Source organism: Ornithodoros turicata, chromosome 4, assembly GCF_037126465.1.
Source record: "Ornithodoros turicata isolate Travis chromosome 4, ASM3712646v1, whole genome shotgun sequence".
In the NCBI taxonomy this organism is placed as follows: domain Eukaryota; kingdom Metazoa; phylum Arthropoda; class Arachnida; order Ixodida; family Argasidae; genus Ornithodoros; species Ornithodoros turicata.
In genome coordinates this window covers 5,407,449-5,433,965 of record NC_088204.1, presented here as the reverse complement: position 1 = coordinate 5,433,965, position 26,517 = coordinate 5,407,449, and the positions used below count along the sequence as shown (strand labels likewise).

The following is a 26,517-nucleotide window of genomic DNA, read 5'->3' as shown; positions in this document are numbered from 1 at the left end:
TTTCAACTTGTGGGGCTCAGCAACTCGGGGGAGGGGGGGAAGGAAGGTCTAGGCCCGGCTGATGTTGTTTTGGTAGGCCTATTGCAGAGAAGAGGTTGGGCTAGTGTGTTCTCTGAGGTTGCGGAGGCGTCCTCATGCATTTCGCTACGACTCCATGGCGGAGGACCAAGATATGGGGCCACTAGGAAACGTTCCTACATTCTACCAGGAATTGGACGACCAGGCGCCCTTCGACGGTTGGCTCAACGAGGACGATGGAACGCTCGTATTCATCCGGGTTAACTCTAAAGATATTATCTACAAGAACAAGAAGAAAAAGGCCAAAATGATCGGCAAATACATCATGGGTGACGTTCTCGGCGAGGGATCTTACGGCAAGGTCAAGGAGATTCTGGACTCTGAGACACTCTCCAGGAGGGCTGTCAAAATTCTCAAGAAGAGAAAGCTTCGTAAAATTCCCAACGGAGAGCAGAATGTACAGCGGTGAGCACCGTCGCTTTCTAGCATTTCCTGCGGAGAATTGCAACAAATGACAACAATTTGTGCGCAGAATGTGCATAATTTCGAAACTGACGGAGTTTTATAACCGTTTACTTTACCATCTTTAAATTGTCAAACGTTACTGGAGAGCTCGCTGTTATAGGCGAACTTGAGCTGCTATGTTTTGAAGAATGTCGTTTTTCACTTCAGGGAAATGAAGCTTCTACGACAGCTAGACCACAAGAACGTGATTAAGCTGGTAGACGTTCTGTACAACGAGGAAAAGCAGAAGATGTACATGGTGATGGAGTACTGTGTATGTGTGATGCAAGAACTTCTAGACAGTGTTGACGCGAAAAGGTTTCCTATTTGGCAAGCTCACGGGTACGTTGCAAAGTTTGTTCCTCTCAGTTGATGCTAGTCATTTGCAAAACCGAAATGCACCTGACGGGCTCATTACATTGCAGTTACTTCTGCCAACTTCTCGATGGTTTGGAGTACCTACACAGCATGGGTATAGTGCACAAAGATATTAAGCCTGGTAATCTTTTGCTCACAAACTGTGAAACGCTCAAGATATCCGATCTCGGAGTAGCTGAGGTGAGCTCTCAACTTTCGGCCGCATGAACGGTGCATGTCAATGCGACTGACATGACTGACGTGACTTTCCCTCTTCTCCAGGCCCTAGACCGCTTTGCCAAAGACGACACTTGCCACACGAGCCAGGGATCACCCGCGTTCCAGCCTCCGGAGATTGCCAACGGATTGGAAAGCTTTTCGGGGTTCAAAGTGGACATCTGGTCTTCGGGTGTTACGCTGTACGTGCCCGTTGTCCTCAACGCAAAGTTAAAAGACTTTACAAATTGCACCAAAAACTAGTGTCTGCAGACACACTTGGACGTACCAGCTTGTGTTTTCATTGCCAAGGAAGAAAAAAAACAAACACATTTCTGTGACAAGATAAAGGTGTCTCTTGTGCAGGTTCAACATAACAACTGGCCAATACCCGTTCGAAGGTGACAACATCTACAAGTTGTTCGAAAACATCGGCAGCGGGACGTTTGAGGTGCCGCAAGACGTAGACGAACTCCTGTCCGATCTCCTCCGCGGAATGCTCCACAGGGACCCTAAGCAGAGGTTCTGCCTGCAGTTTATTAGGTCACACTGGTATGTCATCACCCCTTCTAGTTTGTTCATTGTCAGAGATTTTCGGGGGCAACAGGGGGGTGAGAATTTAATGTAGTACACACTCACGTGATGTTTTGGCCAACTGTGCCCCTATAGAAACTGCGAGAGTCATTACGTCCGGCAAATATTAATGTTAAGTCGGCAGGCATTAGTCTCCGGAAAGGGTCGCTACCTCTGTCTCGGGCTTATCCAATTATCTGTGCCGTTTTGTTAGCTGCTCCATTCTCTTTCAGCTGGGTGCGCAAGAAGCACCCGCGAATGCTGAGGGAGCATGTCGGCATTCCGCAGCGGAGCGACAGGGACAGCCTGCGCTCCATGACCGTGATTCCCTACCTCCAGGACCTGTACACCCCACCTGGAGGGGAGGATGGTGAGGACGACGACGATTCGCAGGAGTATTACACGGAACACGACCTCCAAGGTGAGGGTACGCAGGTTTCACCGTCCATCACTAATTTTCGACCGACGGGAATCGCGTCTGTACCCAATTGTGTCGCGAAGCATTTCTTAGTGGAAAACTTCGTTCGCCGAAAAAAAATTAACCAATTTCTCCGTAAGTTGTGGCTAAAAAGTGATGTCCATTCGTGCCAACGTCTTGCACTAATACTCCACGTTTGAGCAGTGGAACAAGTTTCGTTTTGGACTTTTGACTTTTTGTCCATTTGTGGCTGCAACTTTGCTGTCCCAAGCCCTCCTGTGAGCCCATTGTTTGCGACAGCATATTTTAAACCCTCTGCTCCGTTGCTTCCATTCCGTACATCCTTGCAGCAGCTCCTCAGGATTTAAAACGATGGTCTGTAGACACTTGTGCACGCCACTTTCAGAGCTGCGGCAGCGGGAGCAACTCGGAGAGTCGCAGGCACAGGGCGGTCGCAGGCGGCACGCCCACAGAGCCAGGGGTGCCCTGCAGGGTCTGCTAGGACGCACAAAGTTCCTCGGCTGTCAACAGTCCTGACACAGCCGCCATTCCTATGTCCGCGGTCCTTGCCAGGTGGCGTGCTCCTAACCCGTTGATCCTCCCAGGAGCTGTCAGCTGCCCAAAGTATGTCTGCTCTCTCCTCCTCTTCTGTTTCTCTCCCTCTCTTTTCAATTTCTGAAGCCAGCAATGAGGTGACATCTAACCCTGTCTCGTTCGTCAAGCTGTCCCGTCAGGAGTCTCCGTACAAAATATTTTAATAATTTAATAAAATAATTTAACCCCGCGATTTGCATCATCACCACTTGGGATAAAACCCGAAAACGAACTTTCAAAGTGCTAATTCACTTACCAATACGGGCAGTGGAGAACGCTAAGCATTGGACACTCAGCACAGCAGTTCCGCATCCGTTCGTCTAAAATGCGAGAACCGCCTTTATTTATTTATTTTCCATACGAAAATCTACTTTTCCACCCAATATCGCCCGATTTTACCCTCTTTTACGTCTTCTGAAGTACGACCCGATTTTTACCCCCCCCCCCCCCCCCCCCCAGAAAAAAAACCCAAAACACAGGGCCGTACGTATTGTGACTCCACAATTAAGTTTACGGAAACAGTCTGTGAAAGCAGCCGCAGCCGGCCGGTCCACAAGTTCCCTTGCCCTTCTTTTTGGTTCTTTCTTCTTGGCTCACGCGCTGTTTGTATCGGCTTGAGCTGCGCCGGTCTGAGTCACGGCTTACATGCCAGGGGAATAGGGAATACCCTCCTCCTCCCCCACTCACTCCAATAGCGGAGGACCTTTTGAAAGGTTTGCGGAACAGAGGCCTCACGCCTGTGCCCGTCGTTCTTCTGCAAGAGGTCATTTTATCCGTTGGCGGAACGTACGACGACCAAAAGCAAAAAATGTTTGGTGGGGGGTGTCACCTCAGTGCTCCTTTTAAGAGTTCTCCTTTCTCGTTGTACCCTGCGTTCCATTCTTCCCTGTTCCTCTTCCGTGGAGCCCGTTCAACTTTCTGTTCTTTCTTCTCACGCACCTGTTCCATGTGGAAAGTGTAGCTTTTCGTCCTGCATGTGCAATCGTGTTGCCAGCCAGAGTGCATGGAAAGTTGCTAACATTGGCGGAGATTTCACTAAATGTGGGAATGTACGACAAACAAGTATCCCATCAAGGTATACATACAAGGTGTCTACCAACCTGGAAAACGGGTATTTGTCAGGGAATTTTGATGTGACTGGAAAAGTCGAAGGATTGTCGAGGAAGTTGCCGCAAAAAACAGCTGAAGTCTGGGGAAACATCGCAGACAAGTGCCATAACGATATGCAGCGAATCGCAAATGTCGATCAGTGCGGTTGAGTGGCTACGCCACATCAGCGGTGCCGAGAGTATTACTTCACCAATACGACAAGCTTGGAAGCAGAAAAGTAGGGCAGCCTCACTATATTAAGTGACATTTCATTCAAAAAAAAAAGGAAAGAAGGCTCATAAATGAGGCACCATACAAAGTCTCCCCTCTTCTGCATGGAAAATCGGTTCTCTTAAACGGCCAGGTGAAACATGTGCTTTCTCTTTGTTTGAATACGATAGATTCAATCCATATTATTTGATTATTCAATAAATGGTGTGTTTTCTGAGTGATCTGTATCAAAACGTAGGAGCAGACACCAAGTTCCCTTTTGTTTTTGGTCAGGGAATTTTGCTTGAAACAGCCGGTGGAAACCTAGAAAAGTCGAGGAATTTGAAGGCTACAGTTTGGTAGACATCCCAGTATATATATGTAGATGAAAAACACTGGGAAAATCTTGCAAAGTACACAAACTAATACGATTGATAGTGCCAGATCAGAATTATGACACGCAGTGAGATCCAAGGTTGTCCAAGGACCGCAAACAATAAGCGGACTTTCCACACTCCGCAATGAAATCTGCAAGGTTTTAGAAACTTTCCGCCTTTCGTGTCTGGCAACGCTGTATCCTACGCCCAGTTCTATACATCATCCCATCTCCACCTGTGCTGTTTTTTTGGCCATTTCAGAGTGCCACCCTCAATCCAGCTCGCAGCAGGCGCCGTGCCGCAAAAAAACTGTCGGAAGACTTGTCCGAGCACTGCACAGTTGTTGCGGAACGTCTTCTTCGTCGAGGGTCGTTCACACACAGTGGTCACAAATGCATCGCAGAGAAACGCATCTTTCCACTGCCATCCCCCTTTGTCATTGTGTGCAGTGTTGGGCATCTTTGTTCAACGGAAATCGCGTCTCTAGTCACAACTGACAGATTTTTCGGGGCCAGTTCCCCTCAAAGAGTGTGTTGTTGTACGTGTGCATGTGCTGGTGTCAGGAACCGACGCTGTGGCGAGGACAGTCTTTCTAGAGGGCAGCTGTTGAGGCTTTTTTTAATCTGGCAGTGAGCTCGCCACTCCTTTTCTTGTTGCGTTATCTCGTCGTTTTGAGTATGTGTCGGTGTTTCGAGAGCCGAGGAGAGTTTTTAAACACCTAATCAGGCTTGCCGAGCGGGGGAAACAGGCGTTAGTCGAGATTTTCCGCGGTTTTATATATATATGCAACGCGTGCATGTAACATAGCCAATTGCCTACGTTATAGGAGATCTAGAAATAATAGCTCTTCGAACGTTTCCCCGAAGAACTACTTGCCAGATTCTGGGATTAGTGTTCTGTAAATAAGAGTTACACATGGATTTAAAAAAAAGAGAGAGAGAGAGACAATGATTAAAGTTGCTTGTTGAAAGAGATGATCCACGGTTGTTTTTTCCTTCAAAACATGCCAGATTTTGTGTATTTTCTTTTCTGTCTGCATGGAATCTTGTCATAATCTGGTGTGACCTATGGCAAAAATGCATATTTGTCTCTTTTATCTTACATGATAATGCCCGGCATAACCAAAAACTCGCAAATTTTGGAGCTAAAAGTTGTGCACAATCTTGCACCAGCCACACGTATATGCACATGTCTTGCACACTGCCGTACAGCAGTAGAAAGAACATGCATGTTGCAGTGTTCCCTTAGGAACGCTGGTGTTGTAACACTGGGAATTGGGCCTCTTGAGAGAAGTGCCCGCGCCCCTAAGTGAGCGACGCAAGGCGTCTTAGGTCTGCTTGTTTTGTTTGTTTTTTTCATCCTGACAGACCTGGAATGTGATATGTTTAGCGACTGTTGTACTTCGTGAAAAACGTCGCATCCTGTTGCTCCCTTTTGAGTATTTAAGGGACACCAAGAGTGCATGGCTTGCTCTTGAGAGCATTCTACCTCTTCTGTGTCCATTACAACAGGCAAATTCTAACACAAGATGCAATCGAACGATCATGTTTCGCAGAGAGATGCAAGCAGAGCGTCTGCATGTGTCAGCAGCAGCAGCAAACGGGGAAACTGACGCTCAAATTTCCCATGATGCCTCGGGTGCCACAGGCGCTTTCCTCAAAACGTCTATTAACAATGTTAACATGTCCTAAACCAAGATAGATTCGTGTGAATTGAAACCTGGTAGAATCTAGTCCGACCATGAAAATACCCAGTAAAGTAGAGTAACGTTGAAATTGCGTCGCATTTTTGAACGTAGGTGTCCGTGTATGGACGTTCCACTAGCATCGGACAACCTCGGCAAGACGAAGCAAGGTCTTAGACGGCACGATGTAAATAACAAAGATGTTTACTGCTGACAACCAAGGTGGAATGTGTTTCAGGAACAATATCGTCCGACGGAAGCTTGCAGCGTCCATCACGAGACGACCTTCAGCTTCTTGCCCACGCTTACGAAGGCATCTACGGTCCTGTCGATATCCTCCGTTGAGTGTGCAGCTGAGATCTGAACCCTGATCCTTGCCTTGCCTGTAAAAAAAAAAGCAGAGACCACTCTCTCTCTTAATCTGGAAAGAGAAATAATATTTTGTGCGATACCTTTTGGGACAACAGGGTAGCTGAAGCCGATGACATAGATTCCTTTGTCTGTGGAGGAAATACAAGTTTCATTGTGTGTGACAGTCATGGCAGACTCTGGTGAATGCATTGCATGGTGAAGATACCACCATGCTGACTATAGCTATGCAAACATGCACAAGATCTACGGCGCGTATCGTACCGAGCATCTCGTCAGCAAATACGCCTGCCAGTTTCGCATCTCCGAGCATCACTGGGCTGATTGGGTGTTGGTCCCCCTAAAAGTAAAATCCCCTGTTTGTAGCTCAGGCTGCCCTTCTCGTGTGTTTCCTGAAAACTTACGGATATCGTAAAGCCGGCAGCCTTCATCTTGGAACGGAAACGTTCTGTGTTCTGTGCCACTTTCTCTGTGAGCTCTGAACTGCTCAGTAACATGTCAAACACCTGAAACATGGTTCAGAACTGGAGGATTGGATTGGATTGGATTGGATTGGCACAGAGGCCCAGTCCGGCATAGATCCATGAAGAAGACCGAGAGACACGGACACAGAAGACGACACACGTAGGTTCTCAGGTTCTGAGAACCTACGTGTGTCGTCTTCTGTGTCCGTGTCTCTCGGTCTTCTTCATGGATCTATACCAGCTAGCCTGCACCCTTTCCCTTGTTTCTTCAGACATAGACTTTTTCTTTGTCACTTATATATACAAATGTAGCAACAACTCGAAACAACTTTCTCTCAAATGAAAGTCTGTGTTTCAATTCGTACCATTCAAAACAGTAAATTGAAAGCATAACTTTTGAACAGTTCAACTGTAAGGTTCTCAACAACACTTACCTTAGAAGCACACTCGACCACGGGCGGCGGAAGAGAGTTTGAGAACAGATAGGGACGCGACCTCTGCCGCAGGAGGTCAACGAGCTCTCGCTTGCCCGTCGTGTACCCCCCTGTAAGATTTCCAAATTTACTTTCGCCTTCTCAAAATTGCTTCCGCACACACACCGACCTGCTGCTCCGCCAAGCGCCTTTCCCAACGTAGAGTTGATGATGTCTACCCTTCCTGCTATGCCAAAGTACTCTTCTGTGCCCCTGTAACGATGGAAGAAAAGTTATGCTGCCGTCACACAGGCATTTCAATGGTCATTGAAATGAACGACTTCTGGACTGAATGATCATTAGAGCCTGAAGTTTTAGGGTTTTACCAGATTCTTCCCCGAATTTACACCCCGAATTGAAGGTTGCCTCTTTAGGGTGAAACCCGATTTTTATCCGGCAAACTGCCCTCACTGGGATGTCTGTAGGAATGCACTAACTTACTTGTTTGGCAGAAAAATGCAGTTATATCACCGTTTGTACCAAACCGCTACAGTTAGTTTGAATAACTGAGCCCGATTTCTACCCGAATTTAGCGTACCGGAAGTTTTTTCACCCGAATTTGCATGAATTTAGTGCACACGTTTATTTACCCAATTTTTACCCACCGAATGTGGGAAAAAATATTTCCCGAAAACTTCAGGCTCTAATGATCATTACTGTTGTCTTCAATGTTAGCTTCACATCCTCTTTTTGTAGCTCACCTTCCGGTCTTTCCAAAGAAACCGGTTGCGTGACACTCATCGACAAACACCATAGCGTCATATTTTTCTGCCAGGTCACATATGTCTCTTGAAAAGAAAAAAAGAAAGAGACATCCGCCATTACAGTGTGCCACTTGTGCAAAAAAAAAAAAGGCATGTTCCTCCTGTGCCGTGGTGCAATTGAGAAAATGAGTCAAGATGACCTTACCCCAATGGCGCTACGTTACCATCCATGCTGAAGACCCCGTCGGTGACAATCAGTCTCTGCCTCGCAGTTGTCTGAGATTCTTTCAACTTCGCTTCAAGATCTGGAGGAAAAATCTTCCTGTAGTAACCGTTAATTCACTGAAACCTTCCCAGAGTAAACCTAATTTGCAGAAAAGATATTGCTTAAACCGGATGTTCTCTTCTATAAAGCATAATTTGGAATGGGAAACAAAACGCGAAGCTCGTCGTAAATATGTTTCGTAAAACGTATTTATATTATTTATTAGACATATTACATAATTATGTTGTAAAACTTGTTGAACAGAAAGATAAATACTATAAAGGTCTTTCAATCAACTGATTTTTGTATGTTTGCATTTTGTCACTTGTACAAGTAGAGGTAAAACATCGTAGCGTTCGCATTTTTCTTGCAAAGATACCAGCTGCTGACACAAAGCAAGGTACCTTAAAAGGGCACTAAAATGCAAAAACAACTTGCTCTCAAATGAAAGTCTGTGTTGCAATTAGTGGAATTCAAACAAAATTAATTCACACAACACTGCCACTTGGAAGAAAAATGCAAGGAAAAGAGAGTCGTCTTTGGCGGCAACGAATGGGATCATCCCCAGGAGGCAAAGATTGGTGTCATCCAATCAGACAACAGGAGAAGTGAACGCATATACCTATCTTGGGTGTGTGGATTTAGAACGGATCCGATCGTAGTGTTCCATGTATCCGCGGCATGATGTGCACTGACGCATTTTTCAATGCCGGTTCACTGAATTGTAGCCCACAACAGTTTTCGCGAATGTTCCTCCGACAACATTTATCTTCACGTCCTTCGGAGAGCAGCTCCAGTCCACTTCGCAACGCTCACTATGTAATACGGTTGTAAATTGGGCAAGTTTGTAAATGTTGAACATACTTAAAAGCGCTAAAAGACAAGGACAGAGAAGTAGACAGGACGAGCGCTCACTGACAACTGAAAAGTTTAATGATAACAAGGTTATCAATATAGGAAATCAATAGGTTATCAATATAGGGATAACAATATAGGAAAGTAGGTAAACCGGTACAAAAAGATGCCAGATAAGGAAATTGGGGCCCATTGTGCGTAAGCCAACCTTAGCTCGCCTTACATGATACGGAGTTCAAGTTTTTAGAGAAATGTGGTATTTGATAACTTTGAACAGGTCGCTTCTTTTTGTACCGGTTTACCCTCTTTCCTGTATTCTTGCAACCCTGTTTTCATTAAACTTTTCAGTTGTCGGTGAGCGCTCGTCCTGTCTACTTCTCTGTCCTTGTCTTTTAGCGCTTTTAAGTATGTTGAGCGCACTATGTTTTTCACCGGGACTGCTCCATGGCGCGGCATGAACTAAAAACACTGATGCATGAGCTGAAATGACGTTCACTGCTTAGCGCCGGAGCAAGAAAGAGTCCGATATAATTTTGATTGTAGCTTCGTAACGGAATCCAAGTTTTGAATTATAATAACAAGTACGAAATAACATGTAATGTAATTTGAAATGAACTGGTTTCTGCATTTTAGTGCCCCTTTAACGATACTACAAATCTGAGAGAGTACTAAAGCCGATGCATGCCTGCCATGTCTCTGTGCTTGTAACGGTACTTCTGCGCTTTACACAAACGAATTCCGTCTATGATTGAGGCGTGGTTGAGTTCATCGGAGAGCACGGCGTCTTCGGGAGTCAACAGGACCTCGAAGATTCCGGCGTTGGCGTCAAAGCAGCTTGCGTACAGGATGGCGTCCTCTCGGCCGTGAAATTTTGCGATCTTGCGTTCCAGTATCTTGTGGATGTCCTGTGGAGTAAAAAGGACGAGTCGGTGACAGCATAGTCTACGAGGATATCCACTGTCAACCTTTTTTCCCTTTTTTTTATAAGGTACATACGGATATACTGATACAGTGGCGCACATACCACTTTGTTATCTCAGCCTTACACACGTCAGCAATAATACGTAAAGCCGTAACAACGTAACTGCGATATTCCCCCTCCCACACAACCCTTTGCAACACTGTGTGTGATTGTGGATGAACCACAGTAAAAGGGCCGCATCATATATACAGGGTGTTTGTTTTTTTAAGTTGGTTACATAATTTTTATTAAAAAAACTCGCAGAGCCAAATAGATGCTGTTTTTGCAGGCGAACATTCTCTCGAAGAAAGTATGTAACTACAAGATCACTAATTACATAAAATTAATTAACTAACTCTTTAATTAGGGGATTTCGCGCAAAAGCGATTTAGCAGAACGGGAGATATTCCTCATTGAAAGCCATTTCATGTTCGATTCGATTGTAGCTCGATCTATAACGAAATCAAAATTTTGAATTATGATAACAAGTACGAAATTAACATAGCATGTAATGTAATTTGAAGTGAACTTGTTTTTACATTTTAGTGCCCCTTCAAGGTTTTTTTAAACATACAACTCAACTGCAAAAACGGAATCTTTTTTTGCTCTTCTAGTTTTTTTAATAAAAATTCTGTAACAAATAATAATAAAAAAAAACACCCGGTATATATTGTACGACATGTCAGAATAGCGTGCACAAGAGAATCATTCTCCAATACGACGTGAGTGAGGGTTACCTGGGTTCCACAGATGAAGCGCACAGAGCTGAGACCAGCCCCATACTCATCCAGGGCCCTTTTTCCAGCTTCAATCACAGCAGGATGGCTCTGTCCATTAAAACAATGTGACATTTATGCAATAAAATGCTTCATTCCTTTTTCTAGAGTGCACCCAGTTTTCAGTGATCCTATACAGAACAGGATACACTTACAGACAAGCCCAAATAGTTGTTGGCGCAGAAATTGAGCACTTTCTGCGTGCGTCCCTCAACGTTGATGGCAGAACCTTGCATAGTGGTGATGATGCGCTCAGACTTGTAAGTTCCTGCTTCCTTGATTGATTCCAGTTCTTTTTGTAAGATAGTCTGCGTCGCTGCCCAGCTCGACGAACGGGCCATGCCATGAGGGGCTCTGTGCAAACCTATGAAACAGTTTTAATTTTTTAATAGTATTTTCACGCTCGCTTACACTGTCACGGTGTCTCCTGCAAACTTTTTTGTTTCTTTTTCCAAAACTGCAAACTTTTTAATAAAAAAGTATGCACAAACGTTTATTTTTTAATTTTTTTTTGTCATTCACAATTTCCGGAAATTTTACATCTCTTGCCTTTAAATGTAGTTTGTGTTGTGTATGTGCATGTATATTGACATATAATGCAGTACAGATGTGGATCGTTTAAAAGTCAGGTACACAATGCCCAGCTGCACATAGACGATACTTTTTCGATGTATTACCCAGAACTTCCCAGGGAGCACATGGTGGGCTAGTAAACGTCTAAATGACGTCTAAAAAAAGAGATAAGGAATGTCTATAGAATGTCTACGCAATTAGACCAAATGTCTAGTATCCCTCCACTAGACGTCAAATAACACGTCTAACGTTACGCCACCTAGCCATCTAGCCCTAGACATCCGATGTCTATGTACCTAGCCATGATTTAGACACTCTTTTGACCTGGATGTCTGGAACAGGGTCAGACACTTAACCATGTATTAGACATGAAGTCTACAGCTAGACCAATTTTATCCCTCCATTCAGGCGACAGGTCTAGGGTTATACATTTCCTGTACCCTACTTTAGCCACCTTTAGACCTACTTTAGACCATGACTAGTCCTGCTACCGTCCTGGCATGCATTCATGCAGAAATATGATATAATTGATAGCAACACGGATCTCAGCATAAACATTTATTCGCTGTAAACCACACACGAAGTCTACGGTACAAAACTCTTGTCTAAAACTGGATTGACTTTGCCGCCAAGCAGGCGTCTTGTGTTTTGACTGAGGAGTGTTGAACTGGCAGCAGGGTGTTGATGGCCACCTCATTCCTTTCTTCCAACGAGTGATTGTTGGTGCTGTAGCACTGCCCCCAATGACTCACTGTGGATAAAAATAAACACTGTGTATATTATAAAAGACAATACAAAGCAAGAGCTGTATCACCACGTCAAATATTATAAGTACGTACAAGTAGTATACAAGTTTATTCACATGACGTCATCCGCAGGAGACCGCCACTGTCGCCAGCAGGCAGATTTGCTGCCATCGGCCTTGGTAGATCTCGGCCCTATTGTAGATTTCAGTCAAGCTGTTACCCATATTATACTCACCGCATATCTGGTGTTTAAAACTTGTTGCTCTGTGATTTGTAGAATATCCAAGCAATTTCCATATTTTTTGGTGTTAATAGTCACCTAAAAAGCATAATGCAGCGAACAAATGCAAGGACTAAACATTGAGGGACCTATAGTATGGCGCTGAGGTGACTTCAGTGAATAAACCTTTTAGGAACTCAAATCTTGCACTACTACCAGATAGCTGTTTGGGTGAAGTAAGACGGAATGACATAGTCACGCTGTTCTCCATACAATACCAAGGATGTCTCAAAACGACAAAGCACAAAAATACTAGTTTTGTACCGTTTGATGAATATTTTGTCTGCTGCTCACACATGTTGTGCGGTCCTTTAGCAAGCTTCTGGCAGTCGTTTCTTCTACATCGCACTTCCCTGCTGACTTTCACAGCATCTGAAAAAAAGTTCGAAACCGTGTGAATGGAAAGCAGTTAGTCTTCCACCAACTGTATTTGCAAAAAATTTAAAGAGGCTCCCTCCAGAGTAAGATTCGGGGGCACATCGAACATTAGGAACATTGGAGGACAACACCAGTCACACGTCAGAGACAACTGCTTCCCCTCACCTGACAGGGAACTGTTAAGCTTATGTGCAAATAGCTGTTTCGTAGGGTAGGTTACCACTATTTTCATATCCACCGATGCAAGATAGTCCAAGCACCTATAAAGAGAAAAATTCAGTTGCTATGAAACCATGATATGCAAACAAAAGTACTTGCGCAAAATTTTCAGTGTGTAGTTTCACTACCAGCGAAAAATGCAACAACCGAAGTCGGGTTGACATGACAATGAACTAACCAGCATTTATGTTCCGGCATGTCCGCCCTGCAAACCGTAACTGTCAACTTTCGTTTACTCAAGACTTCAACAGTCGTCGAAAACTCGTGAATCTCGATGATTAATTAGTGATACCGTATTTGTTTTAGCACCAAGACGAACCAAGGCACTTAATGAAACGTTGTACTGCCGAACATACAACGTTAATCACTACTTTGAATGCAAGTGCAGTCAGGTCAACCCACACTTCCAATATGCTTCAATCGGTGATACGAAGCCGAAATAGAGGAAACGATATTCCGATATTATGCCACGCATATCTACTACTGCGATTTGGTATACAGAAACAGGCACATACTTTAATGAAGAGTGAACTCACCCCTTAAACTTGAAAGCCAGAGAACAAAGAAACGTTGTCCACCACAGTACTCTGCGAGCTCTGCTGCGCTCAACAGCTTTTATCACTGGACAGCACGGCGTACGTTCTCGCTATGCTCAAAAATTGCAAGACAAAACGCGCGGGAGATTAGAACTTCGAAAGATTTTCGTATAACAACCAGTGGAATGCAGCCGCGAAGACCCCAACTGCTACCCGTTGCGCGTCCGGAAAGTTTGATGTTTCAACCGTTGAAACTGAACTGGTTCGAACTGGTTGGATGGATGGATGGTGGATGGTGATTGGGTAGACGGGCAGACGTCATTGCCATTGCTTTAGCTCGTGCTTTTTGAGTACTTATTTTTTGTAATACTTTAATTTCCGTGGCGTTCATTATAATTGGGTGGTGGAGGTTAAATGTTAAATAACACATATGCCAATCCAGCGGAAGTGACACCAACATCATCATCATCATGCCATCGCCATCGTTGTTGCAGCGACGAGTGTCGTATTTTGTGATGTGTGTGTTGAAAATCGCAGTTCTTTTTGCAAACATTTTATCAGTGCCTTTGCTACTGAGCTACAGGTGTGCCTAATATGTAGCGCATTGCCTGTTCAGCGGTTTCAAAGAGATACCATGGGCAGTTTCAATATTTTTTGAAGTGTCCTGGAATCCCTGAGTCACGTCAGATTCCATTTTACTGCTGCTGTGTAGCTTGTGGGAAAATGTTATGTGCAGTAAACAAACATCTGCTATCTGCTGCCCACAGTACGTGCAAAGTGCTTCTGTGTTTGTGGAGCTATGGTTTATAGTGCTGCGCTGCACAATTCGTCGGAGTCGTCGACTTTTTTATTGACGTTTCAGTGATTCAATAATTTAGTTGCTGATTTCTTTAAGTTGGTGTAACGTAGTATTGTGCAGGGGAGTCACTAACGTACAAAATTTACATTTACCAGCAACGGTAACGCCATCAGGAACGCTAGTTCAAGAGACATTGCCCCGAACAAATGCGGGCTTTCGTTAAGAAAAAAAGATATACATTCAGAAAAATAAAATATTACTTCACAGCACTTAGATTCTGGTAATGTCTTCTAGTTGTGGATGCTGTCAGTGTATATGCATGTCAGTGAGCCAAAAACACTCGGATCATCATATGTATGGACATTATTTAAATTATCTACGTACCTCAGTCAGACTGCCTTCATCTGACTGATCTTTTGTTACAATATATGGGCATACAACTCACATAGCATACATACTATCCATTTGGTCATAATGTAATTGGACAAAGTTAATGTGGTCCATTCATGCATAGTTTCTGAAGGTTGTTGCAGAGTCCAGTTTTATTACCTCAGTATGATCATTTGCAAACAGATTGTACTTGCTGCTCCACACACGTGTGATGGAAAGTAAGAAAATAAGGAATTTCCTTCATGTATGAGGATCATCCAACAAAAGTTCCTCTGCTGTGAACAAAATAATAAACCTATAGCACAACATTGAAAAAATGTATGTACAGATTAGAGCTCAACGTTACTCCCTAATATAGTCACCTTATTTAGCTGAACATTTTTGATACTGTGATACCAAGTATTCAATACGTTGTCTGTGCCATGCTATGCCCTGTTTACAAAGTGAGGCATTCACTTTGCATTTCACCTGATCAATTTGTGTTTCATGATCACTCGCGAATTTGTGACTGCCGAGGGGTGCTTTGAGAGGAAGATGGAACAGCAGATTGGGCAAATTTTCATTTAAGTAGGAATCAACACCTTGAGCACGAGGAGAACGAAGTATACAGGAAGCTCACGAAAAGGAAACTCACGTTTGTGTGTCTCCTGTATACTTCATTCTCCTCATGCTCAAGGTGATGCTTCCTACTTCAACGTTGTACCAGCTCGCTTGTGTACTTTTTCTCTCTTTGGCAAATTTCCAGATGAATTTCTGGAACAAATCCCGAGTCTTTCAAGACGAGTGCAGACAGCGTTGACGTGGTTGTACTACACCCTTCCAAGTCCTGTGCGTTTTTGTTTCAATGTAGTTTGACGCTTTCCCAGGATCTCGCAGTACATCTTTGCATTTACTGTGGTTGTGCATGTGAGGTAATCTACAAGTTGCAGACAACGATAGTCCTAAAACACTGCCTGCATAGCCTTTCCAGACGAAAACGCGAGTTTGACCTCCTTCAGAATGCTTTCACCGGGCACCCATCATGGCTTCCTATGGTATTTTGTCTCAGCACTTGCATAATGCACCCACGTTTCATTAATAATAATTGTTCCAAGAAATTCATCTTGACCGTCTTGATACCATTGAAGGAAAATGCAAGCTGCATTCATTCGTTGCTCTTTACGAACGTTATTGAGCAAATGTGGCCCCCATCTCGCATAACTTTCGTTGACCAAGCTGAAGGAAATTTGTTCCCATTAGTATCAGAGTGCAGTACCAGTGACCCACCAGTCTCCGTTAACAATTCTCGGAATTTCAGAAAAGAAACGTCGTTTCGTGGTGTTATAGCTGATCTCCCACTGTACTGTTCATTGTGCAGATTTTCACGACCCTATATAGAGGACACACCATTTCAATGCCTGTAAAGTGTTTTGTATAAACAGGTGTTAACTGCCAGTGGATATTCTCTAAAGTACTCTTTCACTCTTTTATTCTTTAACGAAAAATAGGATAACTCTTCAGTACTAGGATAGTCAGACGTACTCTGAAATATTACATCCATGCTTGAATGCCTGACACATTAGGTGAACAGCACTCCATTAACCAACATCTGCAGTGCCGGGATGTCACACCCAACTACTACACCATTCAGTTTGTCCTAGTGGTGTTTTCTTTGAATAACAAATACTATCGGGAAACTTATTTTTGGATGGCCCTCCTAATTCCAGTTCTCTTTCTGCATTTGGCTACATTTTTTAGATTTCTTGTGACGACTCTTGTGGACAGATACCAGCATGGAAGACTTATACCCCAGTCAGACGGCATGCTCGAAGGACTTCGGGGAATTTTTATTTGCAAAAAATGACCTCTCAGATCCGTGTCAGACGGCAGCTCAAAGGACCTTTCTAAGAAATGACCACCAACGCGAAAGGAGGCCCCCAACGACATTTGAGGTGCAGAAAGGAGCAATCTCGACAACAGTGTTATGCCATTGTACCCTCGCTACCTTCGCAGCTGAATGTAGGAAAACCTATAAAATGCGGATAATGGAGTGAAACTGTGTAAACATATTTAGATCCTATTTAGAGGAGTGCATATGACTTCTGCATCTTGATTTGTGGCGCACAGACCAACTTCAAATTTCCACAGCAGACAGGGAAAACGAAACCGAAAAAGGGAGCCGATGAGGGCAGTCAGTTGAGGAGCACTCCTTTCCCGCCTGTCTGGCAGGCGCCCCCGAACAACAATCATTTGAGAGGCCGAAGGCCATTTCTCGCAGTTGACATTTGAAATGCTGTCTGACTAGGGTATGAATAACAATTGGGGTTTACATTGCGAGACAACTGAGATCATGAGCAACGCCACAGCAGTCGGTCTGTGGATTGCCTACCTGAGTGTCCTTAAATGTGCAATGAAAGCTCACCACACAACACACCATATTTAATGTCCCTTGTGGTAGATGGCATGTCTAAGCAACCTATATCCTGGCACTAAGTTGCTGCTGTTTTTGGCCGGGTTCGAACCAGCGATCTCGGGATCAGAAGGCGAACAGACTCAGTCACCAGGGCCGGTTCACGGACAACTTGAACACCACAATTATGTTAACTCTGCCATCAAGTAATTCAGTTTCCTGCATATGTTTTGTAACAATTGAACTTCAGTTTTGTAAGCCTGAAAGCTAAGCTTAGAACCACCTCTTATAATATAGTGACTGTATTTGATGTGTGAATGTGTTCACACCTCTTAAAAAGCTAAGAAAACAAAAATATTGATGATTTCTAATATGTGGTATATATAAGGCCAGCTACAAGACGTCTACAATTAGACGTCAATTACTAAATGTCTACAAGATGTCTAGTAAATCACTAATTTTAGACGTCTAAATAATGGTAAGACTTTTAGACGTCTAGTCAACGTCTAGTTTGGGCACTATCCCTAAAGTCTAGGGCTAGAACCGGTCTGGACGTCTAGTTGACTACCATGTGTTCCCTGTGTTATATTGATGTGGAAAAACATGGCAATAAAATCGTCGGAGAAGCCAGGCGTGAGTCATACTGGCGTGAGCCATACGTCCTTTATAGCAGACATTTGATCAGATAATCACATTGGTTAACGCAGTCTACCACTACATTATCGTTTGCATTGTGTTGCTGTGGCTCCCCTTGTGCAAGAGAACCCCATGTGCTTGCAACGTGTGCTGTGGGATAATTGCTGTCCTCTGCATAATTGCCATATTGAGCACCGATCGAAGTTTAACACGTTAAAATGAATGACAGTTCTTACCATACTTTATAATCTTGTGCATCATTCTTTGCCGCTCCTCATAAATACACAGAACCTGCCAGGTAGGAGTAGAAAATGTGTGACAGCTGTCTGCTACTCCCGCTACAGCTACGGCGATTGTTGTAATCTTTATTTATGTATTTATTTGTTTTTTTCGCAACGTACTTCTGGCTAGTGTTGGCTAGCGTTGTCTGGCTAGTGTTGGCCGGATGCCACTAGCGCCATTCTGCCACCCGCCCAGATTTCCCGATTTCCCCCGTGATTTTCCCTACGACTACGAGTTTGCGAAATGGCAGCTACAGAGCTTGGAATGGGCAAAAGTATCGCCGTCTTGGCGGTAGTCGTCGGGTGTTTCACCATTCTGTGGCCAAAAATATTCTACCCGATGATGCAAGCTGCGTTTTCCATGACATCTCCCGATTACGGACCCGACGACGGTAAAGCGCGTTTGACGACATCGGCGACAGGTTTCGCACACTAATTTTATCTGCTTTTGTAGACAGTTATCGCGGTCCTCATCCTGCACATATAATGCCGGGACAAATGCACATGAAGGAGGGGATGGGCCAGGAGAGACCCAACGAAAAGTCACGGGTGCGCGAAGGCCGCGTAAGTGGATACGACTTGCATAGTGGTTCGTGGCGAATTTTGACTGGAATTAAGAGGGGAAAACATTGTTTCAGCCTTTTCCTCATCCGTCAGTCCGGCAGCCACCAAAGCAGGCTCCAAAGACTGGTGGCGCAATGAATTTTATCATGCCACTTTACACCATTGGAATTGTACTCTTCTTCCTCTACACCGTACTAAAGGTAGTTGATACTTTCTTTAAAATTTTATAGGTTCTTTATGTCCGTCAAGCATGAATACTACATTACCTTTGCTCCCGCACTTTTACAGTTGGTCTGTAAAAAGAAGCCAGAGGACGAAGCCGCACCGCAGGCGCCCGACTACCACTACGAGAAACATGCACCACAAGACAACTATATCTATAACACCAACCGAGACCTGGGCAGGGTGGTGGAACCAAAGAAACGGAAAACCCGGTCGTTGGGAACAAAGCAACTTCTTGAAGAAATTGGCAGGTGCCGGGGTAAGAACATATGACAGTGTTCACGTCTGCCTGCTCACACAGTAGAATGGGATAAGGATAATATAGCTTCTATATCCGTAGCCAGGTTGCGGTCCACTGGCTTTACAAGCTGTTTATTATACCTCAAAATTATTGCCAAAGTTGGCTCCTTTCTTTTTTGTTTTTATGGATCATGTGGTTAGTTACTTGATTAATAAGTAGAGCGCGGATAAACATGCACTAAAAACTCCTGAAGCATGCATGCAACTACGCACTGAAAATCTTCAAATATACAGTAAAAATCCTCAATATACGCAATGTTTTACACTGTTCTTGGTACAAAAGCAATGTACAAAATGTGCAGTAAGAAAAGTGAGTACTTTATCAGGGATAACACGGTAAAATAAAGCCGCCTTTGTTCTGCAGCACACAACAAAGAATACCTGCGCCGCAGGTATTTATCATGGAGCTGAAGGCTTTGCGTTTGTGATCGATAAAATAGAGTAAACCAGGCTAGCCGGTGGATGAAGCCCATGATGTAACAAGGCTGAGCGTGGGCAACATGAAAAACATGAAAATATGTGTATGTTCGTGTTTTTCATGTTGCCCATACTCAAGCTTGTTTCGGCATGGCCTTGCGTTCGGCACCGCAACATGGAAAATATTCGATTCAGACCTAAATTTTTACGAAAGACGACCCCCGCGCCATCCCGAAACCAGCAAAATTATCGTTGAAAAAAGCGGTAGTAAGCTCTCGCATAAAAAATATGGCAAAATATGCCGAAACCAGCAAAATTATCGTTGAAAAAAGAAGTAGTAAGCTCTCACATAAAAAATATGGCAAAATATGCCGAAACCAGCAAAATTATCGTTGAAAAAAGGAGTAGTAAGCTCTCGCATAAAAAAATATGGCAAAATATGCCGAAACCAGCAAAATTATCGTTGAAAAAAGAAGTAGTAAGCTCTCGCATAAAAAATATGGCAAAATATGCACTTTCGTGCGAAATATGCCACAACATGCAACACATGCATTTAGATGCACCATAGCACCCTTGTGAGCAGTCCCAAACCAAGACCAAAAGTGTTTTTTCATCGTCCAGATACAAAACCACGTCGAGAAAAAAAAAAGCCTTTCCACGAAAATCTTGCTCTGTTGATAAGTCATTCAATTAGTTTCGTGGCTTACATTGTTGTAGGTGCAAATAAGCATCACAATGTTCCTCCCAACATGTTGGAAGAAAACAAACAGAAAGCAGAAACCCTCTTTGTGATGTTCGATCTTTGTTGTCCCAGCGACACTAAAGAGGAATAGATGAGAATCGTGTGTGCGACACATGACGGAAGGACAGTGACGATGCCACTGATACATAAAAGGGGAGAAAGAAAAACTAATCAGGTGAAAAACCACGCCCCTGTACTTCTTTTCTCTTTTTTTTTTCTCTCAATAAAAGAAGAACATATTGCAGCGTGAACTCCATAAATATCGTATCTTCGGTAATACAAGCCCAACGATGTTCAATATTTGGATTTTTGTAAAAGCCAACACAAAGCCCTGGGGGTTAATCAAACCGTCTAAAAGTACACAGTATATTATTAATTAATTGTTCAAACTTTATACGGTAATTTTTTGCCGTACATCTGCATTGGAATTTACGGTGATCTGCACCTCGGACAGAGTGTCGTCCTGTATAGAGTTTATTGACTGACGTCGTCCTCCTAATCGCCGCCATAGTGTAGGTCTGTCGAAATTGGGTTTCGTTTTTTTTTTTTTTTTTTCGTTCGGTGCCATGTGCTATTTAGGAGGTTATTAAAGTTGAAATAAAAAAAAAATACACGAATATTGTACAGATAGCGTTTACACAGTGCAGCAACTTAGAAACAGCAAAGGAACAGTTAATGCGATGTGGATAGAAGTCCGGCTGGTTAGATCTGTCGGAACCTACGTGTCGCCCCCTGGGGGGACGTCATTTCAATAAACCCTATGTACTGACGAGAACGTACCCTGCACAGTGCACTTTTTTTTTCTGTTTGTTACTTTCTGTTTGCACGCAGTTTCGTATTTACTTTGGCAGCATTAGCATGGTGGTGTGGTGGACAGTATGAGCGTGTAGCGCTTAGCATCCGGTGATCGCTGTGAACTTACGAGTGCCTTGGCTTCTGACTTTCGCTCCACCCTCCTTGCCACGCACGCAGAGGGCATCACCAAAGGAGTAGACGAACGTAAGTGCTACTTTCTCTTTTTTCCACCTCTTTCTAATTGTACAGCCTGTTACCGTATCCTGCACAGTTTCTTTCGGTTTGCTCACACCCATTTGTGCACACGCTTTTTGTACGTTTGGCGAGCCGTATTAAACACCCTGGTTCACGTCATGACTCCTGTGACGTATTTGGTCGCAGGATCATGATCTCGGATCATGACTCCTGCGAATGATTGATCAGCGAAACACTGAGAAAAATGGAGAACACTCCCAACCGTCTTTGTCCGTGTTTTGGTGATCGTACTATTCCAGTATATGTACCAACTACCCCAATTCGCAACTATTCTGCTCACGACCAGGTAAATAAACTGTAGATATTATTTCATAATCGTATCATATTCATAATCATTTCATATCATTTTCATAATGGGTTGGGAGACACGTTTGGAAACATCACCGTAGCCGTCATAAAAGGTCTTTAAGATCTGTTATAAAAGTAGCAAGCACGTTCTCATTGAATCTACACCACACATAAAGTAATTCAACATATAACTTATTAAAGAATCATGTGAATAACTGTAAATAAAGTAAATGATGTAGTATTAAAGGAAATAATTTAGTACACCTAAAGTAAGACTTTCAGCTGCTGCCTAGAAATTGTCATACAAGATTGAGAATGTGTGGTGTTTCAAGATGACACTTCTTACTGTGCTTCATCCGACAGTGTTTGTACCTTATGCAACTTGGTACGCAACATAAGCACCACTACTTGCTCATCTTGCAAAGCTTCACCATCGTGCACATTTATCTTTGCGACCTCTTCTGGTCGATAAATGCCACTACATTGCTGTCCGACGTGTGATGTTTACGACGCTGTGATATTATAGTATATTGCAACATGGAGTGTACAAAAAAAAAATTTTTTTTTTTTTCCTTTCCAGGTGATCTTGAGATTAGTAGGCTTAGACGTCGTTTGGAAGAGACAGAATATTTGATGGAGCAGATCATGCGGCATATGAAAGAACAATCACCCGCTTTTCAGGTATTTGACTCTTTCTTCTGTCTGTCTTTTTTCCTTTCCTTCAAGTTGTGGGCTCACTCAGCGTTGTCGTGCAAGAGCTGAAGCAGATCAAGTTGGAAGAGGAGAAACGAATAACAGAACTTTACGGCAGACAACATGTTGTGCGTATCAGGTTTTCTAATTTCACCGTCATTTTCCATGCAAGGTAATAGATGAAAAATGCTAAGAATGTCTGTAATGGGATACAAAAAACAGAGCAAGTTATTGTAAATGACTGCAAGGTTTAAAAGTTTTGATATATAAAAAGATATAATGAGCAACGACATATTTGAATTGGCCAGTGTCAAAAAGCCCCAGTTATGTCTAGATCATAATAATGGAATGTTTCCTTTCGTGCGTAGGACGGAGAACTTTTCTCGGTGTCAAATGATGCAAAGATGCAAGGTGCAAGTTCGAGCAAAAAAGACGGAAAATTGCGTCGACGAAAGCATGTGAGCGTTTTTCTCGATTATCATACGGAAAAATAGAAAGTACAATCTCCAGAGCACATTGTTAATGCCTTACGCCATTATTAACATCGCAGCATTAATGTCGCACTTAAATAAAGTTATACCCTGTGCTTTTTATGCAGAATGATAGCTACATTGTGATATCACTAAGGCCCCGGGTTTTCCGTGATTCCGCAAAATTTCGCTGAACTGCGATTGGGTCGAAGGACGCGATTGGTGCTGTGTGTATGGTTACTACGACGTGCAGCATGTCAGAGAAGTATTGCACACTCACTCAAAAGAGCATCAGATAAAAGCGTGTTTTCGCGTGCGGATATCTGGCATGCGCGTCTCGGCAACCGTGGCGATTGCTTTTCGTAACGTCGTCAGTGCTACTGAAGGTATTGCAGAGCTTCTGTTTGATTTGCGCACACTTTTGGTCGATCGCCTGCTGATGCAATGGACGATGCCGTCACTCAAACTACAAAACGCGGAAAGAAACGCTGGACAAACAGGCCATGACAAAACCTTACATCACAACACGACAAAGTTGGTGGACATAGCGTGCTTTCGGTTGTCAAGCGTGATTAGCGACATCTTCCGGCAGCGTCTCGACGTATATTTCACCGGTATATGAGCGGTAGTGGGCCGGCATTTTGCCGCCCGACCGTTGGTGATTCCACAATACTTGGGTACTTCTTTGGCGCTCGCGCAATGCAGTGATAACGTGAATATCTGCCTATATGAGCGGCATACTAAAATTTTTATATTTTGCGTCATTTAAATACCGTAATGAACTCTCTTGCGCAATTTGCGCAACCCCAACTTTTCCGACTTTTTTGGGAGAAAAAAAAATGCACAAATTATGCGAGTAAATACAATTGGGTTTTAGAATGGTACGAGGGTGCTTGCTCCGAATTTAGTGTCTATTGCGACGAAGCACTTGTCAATTCCTATAAACTCTTCCTCTTCTTCCTATGAAATGATTGTAGGCGACAGACGGCATTCGCTGTCGGAGGAGAACAAAAGATATCGTGTAATGCTGAGCCGCAACAGTGCTTTGAGTCTAAGTTTATAAAATATTTTTTGTCCCCGCGTTATCCGAGAAAATAAGGTGTTTCCCGTTTCAAGCAACCGTTGGCGCCTTGCGCAAGTCTGTGCCGCGGAATTTTGAATTTGCCGCAGCGGAAAACCAGGGGCCTTAGGTATCACCAAACATCCTAGCTGTGGTATCATCACTTTTTCTATTAGAGATTCTTTTTCTGATAAAAATTTTGCGTAAATTTGTGCGCCGACTTAGACAGGAGTGGCTTTTTGTATTGCCATGTCCTCCTCACCCTCTCATGTCAGCATCACGCAACACGTGTTTCACCCAAAGGTCGGAGTCCATAAGTCGAGGAACACCAGTCAGGAAGAGAACAACTACAATGTCGCCCTGGAGGAAGGTTTGTCCCCGTCACAACTTCGCCCGAGCTTCACCTCCAGGATGGACCGCATCGAAGAAACAAAATGGGAAGGATGCGCGGAAGAAACAGACGACAGTGCGTGCTCTGATGAAGACGCGGATGAAAGGGGCTCCGTGGAGGATGATAGGGAATCGCAGGTCGAGGGTACTTCATCTGACGAGGACAGGTGTCACAAGGACTCCTAATATGCAAGAAGGACGTTATTAAATGGCATCCTAGAATGCGACATTCCTTTGGAATGTCTGCTCATAAGCCTAGGCACGAGCCGTGCGCTCTGTGCAGATGGTTGCGAAGAAGATTTTTTTGTGTCGTACTTTAAGTTCTTGCTCCAGTAGATTCTCGTGAAGCGGAACTCATTGAGTCTAGTAGAATACGTTCTGTTTATGAGACACTGGATCATATCTCATTTACCTTTTTGTATATAGTCCACTTCACATTTGTAGTCTGCGGTAGTAACCTCCGCCAATTTTTTAAAACGTGCGCGTTAAAAATAGAACATTATTGCTAGATGTGAGCATGGGTAAGTAAACTCTTACCCACACCAGCAGTGCGTGATGTGGGTATATATACCCACGGACGCTGTGTGGGTACACCCGCATTTTACCAGAACCCGCAGCATAACTGAATATCTACTGGCAAACAGCAAAACTGCTAAATGAATCGGAAAAAAGAGAACGACATCGTTCCAAATGACAGTTAGTTCTGCTGTGAAGTCGTGCCGCATCAACCGCGGATGCATTGTGGGTACACATAGACTTTAACCTCAACCCACAGAGACACCGAATTTCTATGCGCAAATTGCAGAACTGTGCTGGTATGTATCCGCAGGTAACCGCGACTTCATTATCCGCAAGTAAGCATCAGTGTCTCTGCCGATGTTCACTAGATAATACCGTGCAGGTTGTATCAATGTTAACGGTGCTGTCATGACATAAGTAGGCAGACTGCCTACAATTTAGTGAATGTCGGACATGCTGCAAACACTGTTTGGTGTGTGTGAAATTATGCAACTATCATTGGTGAGAAAGATGAATGTACAGTGTTTTGACAGAGCATCGGCATAATTTTTAGGCGTTTTGTAGATAGTGCTGTGTACATAGGATGACTGAAACGAGGCACGCAACGTCCACTGTGTCAGAATTCCAAATTTTGAATTTATAACATAATTTACTTTCTTATTTCTGGTTCCTTTCGGGCATGAAGTGAGAATGCTTTTGAATTTGTGAGTGTAGCATAGGACATCTTGAAGTCATCCTCCATATACTAATAAAAAAAAGGGGGGTACAGTAAATCATTTTTTCATGTGAAGGACACCCCTGTGTTGAATTCAGAGAATCAATGTTTGCTGTAAACTGAAACTCATTTGGGTGGGAAGGGCATTACCTGTACGTCAATTGAACCTCTGTATGCAATAAGGGGATAAGTAAAAAAATCCCAAAATGAGAAAAGGAGCCCGATATGATTGTCCATCCCATTGACACACATGCATTTCCCGTTTTTTACCATGCTGCAGCGGGCCAACAAATCGCAATAAGGTCCTAAGTTTTCATTGGCAGGTGCATACTGGTATGTAGATGTCATTGCAACAAAAATAGTAAAAAGAGGATAAGTCGACTTATCCCCTTATTGCATACGGAGGTTCAATTTTGGGCCTGTACCAATAGGGCACAAACCTCAGGCGAACCAGTGCGGGTAAAAAAAAGAAAGAGAATTTGCTCAGCAAATGAATGCATTTTCTTGTCAAGTCACTTTACACGTACGGTGCAGGAGGTGATACTAACTTGCCCGTAAATACGCTATGAAAGTAGGTCAGCCTTTCGTGCAGGCCCTCGGCTTTTCCCTTTCCCCTTGCGCCGCACGTAGAACGGTCTCATTGGATTGCTCTCAAATAAGGTACCAAAATAACTGCACGTGAAGTCCACGTTGCTTCACCTTTTTCACAATACTGTCGTGACCCGTCTGCGAATACCCCCTTATTGCTGGTTTCTGAGTGAACAGACTCGTTGTCACTTGCTTTCTCCAACCTTTTCTTTCTCTCATGCGCAGCGTATTTCCGGCACCGAGCAGTCCGGGATAAATGGACCGTACTATCAGGTTGAAGTGACTTCACAAAATCATTGTGCCAACTGATGTCGTTAACACTATTTAAAAAAAAATGCTTTTCCTGGGTGTCACCTTTGGTTCTG

General features: G+C 43.6%; 3 protein-coding genes and 1 long non-coding RNA gene across 9 annotated transcripts; 2 read left to right on the top strand and 2 right to left on the bottom strand.

Moving 5' to 3' along the window:
- Positions 1 to 13: 13 nt before the first annotated feature.
- LOC135390803 (serine/threonine-protein kinase STK11-like) lies at positions 14 to 6,780 on the top strand. Of its 4 annotated transcripts, none has more exons than XM_064620722.1 (8): positions 14 to 483; positions 691 to 864; positions 948 to 1,080; positions 1,162 to 1,298; positions 1,462 to 1,647; positions 1,902 to 2,089; positions 6,155 to 6,227; positions 6,279 to 6,780. In XM_064620722.1, the coding sequence occupies exons 1-7, from the start codon at positions 155 to 157 to the stop codon at positions 6,178 to 6,180; spliced, it is 1,173 nt and encodes a 390-aa protein (XP_064476792.1). In that variant the 5' UTR covers positions 14 to 154; the 3' UTR covers positions 6,181 to 6,227; positions 6,279 to 6,780. The 4 variants fall into 4 exon arrangements, with proteins under 4 accessions (XP_064476792.1, XP_064476790.1, XP_064476789.1 ...); XM_064620720.1 differs by adding an exon at positions 2,493 to 2,710 and having other exon boundaries at positions 6,155 to 6,780; XM_064620719.1 differs by lacking the exons at positions 6,155 to 6,227; positions 6,279 to 6,780 and adding exons at positions 2,493 to 2,710; positions 4,618 to 5,330.
- Positions 6,227 to 18,231, bottom strand: LOC135390804 (2-amino-3-ketobutyrate coenzyme A ligase, mitochondrial-like). The gene is made up of 12 exons (XM_064620723.1): positions 18,090 to 18,231; positions 11,063 to 11,271; positions 10,869 to 10,958; positions 9,856 to 10,075; positions 8,256 to 8,355; positions 8,048 to 8,134; positions 7,477 to 7,559; positions 7,308 to 7,417; positions 6,814 to 6,915; positions 6,674 to 6,749; positions 6,493 to 6,540; positions 6,227 to 6,423 (listed from the first exon to the last, which is right to left on the bottom strand). The coding sequence occupies exons 1-12, from the start codon at positions 18,112 to 18,114 to the stop codon at positions 6,314 to 6,316; spliced, it is 1,260 nt and encodes a 419-aa protein (XP_064476793.1). The 5' UTR covers positions 18,115 to 18,231; the 3' UTR covers positions 6,227 to 6,313.
- LOC135390800 (uncharacterized) lies at positions 11,305 to 14,883 on the bottom strand. 2 transcript variants are annotated; one of them, XR_010421820.1, is made up of 4 exons: positions 13,640 to 14,883; positions 13,050 to 13,144; positions 12,320 to 12,878; positions 11,305 to 12,231 (listed from the first exon to the last, which is right to left on the bottom strand). It is a non-coding gene; the product is annotated as an uncharacterized LOC135390800 (long non-coding RNA). The 2 variants fall into 2 exon arrangements; XR_010421819.1 differs by having other exon boundaries at positions 11,305 to 12,878.
- Positions 18,232 to 18,268: 37 nt separating the features above from the next.
- Positions 18,269 to 24,718, top strand: LOC135390805 (resistance to inhibitors of cholinesterase protein 3-like). 2 transcript variants are annotated; one of them, XM_064620724.1, is made up of 8 exons: positions 18,271 to 18,526; positions 18,589 to 18,698; positions 18,773 to 18,898; positions 18,987 to 19,179; positions 21,352 to 21,378; positions 22,298 to 22,398; positions 22,779 to 22,868; positions 24,244 to 24,718. In XM_064620724.1, the coding sequence occupies exons 1-8, from the start codon at positions 18,379 to 18,381 to the stop codon at positions 24,514 to 24,516; spliced, it is 1,068 nt and encodes a 355-aa protein (XP_064476794.1). In that variant the 5' UTR covers positions 18,271 to 18,378; the 3' UTR covers positions 24,517 to 24,718. The 2 variants fall into 2 exon arrangements, with proteins under 2 accessions (XP_064476795.1, XP_064476794.1); XM_064620725.1 differs by lacking the exons at positions 21,352 to 21,378; positions 22,298 to 22,398 and adding an exon at positions 22,444 to 22,538 and having other exon boundaries at positions 18,269 to 18,526.
- The last annotated feature ends 1,799 nt before the right edge of the window (positions 24,719 to 26,517 follow it).

Coding starts and splice junctions, on each gene's coding strand:
- LOC135390803 (XM_064620720.1), top strand. CDS start 155: ATGGCGGAGGACCAAGATATGGGGCCACTAGGAAACGTTCCTACATTC. Junction 1,081..1,161: donor CCGATCTCGGAGTAGCTGAG/GTGAGCTCTCAA, acceptor CCTCTTCTCCAG/GCCCTAGACCGCTTTGCCAA. Junction 1,648..1,901: donor CAGTTTATTAGGTCACACTG/GTATGTCATCAC, acceptor ATTCTCTTTCAG/CTGGGTGCGCAAGAAGCACC.
- LOC135390804 (XM_064620723.1), bottom strand. CDS start 18,114: ATGATGCACAAGATTATAAAGTATG. Junction 6,916..7,307: donor TGGTCGAGTGTGCTTCTAAG/GTAAGTGTTGTT, acceptor ACCATGTTTCAG/GTGTTTGACATGTTACTGAG. Junction 6,750..6,813: donor CTGCCGGCTTTACGATATCC/GTAAGTTTTCAG, acceptor TTTTACTTTTAG/GGGGACCAACACCCAATCAG.
- LOC135390805 (XM_064620724.1), top strand. CDS start 18,379: ATGGCAGCTACAGAGCTTGGAATGGGCAAAAGTATCGCCGTCTTGGCG. Junction 18,699..18,772: donor CACGGGTGCGCGAAGGCCGC/GTAAGTGGATAC, acceptor ACATTGTTTCAG/CCTTTTCCTCATCCGTCAGT. Junction 22,399..22,778: donor AACAATCACCCGCTTTTCAG/GTATTTGACTCT, acceptor TTTCGTGCGTAG/GACGGAGAACTTTTCTCGGT.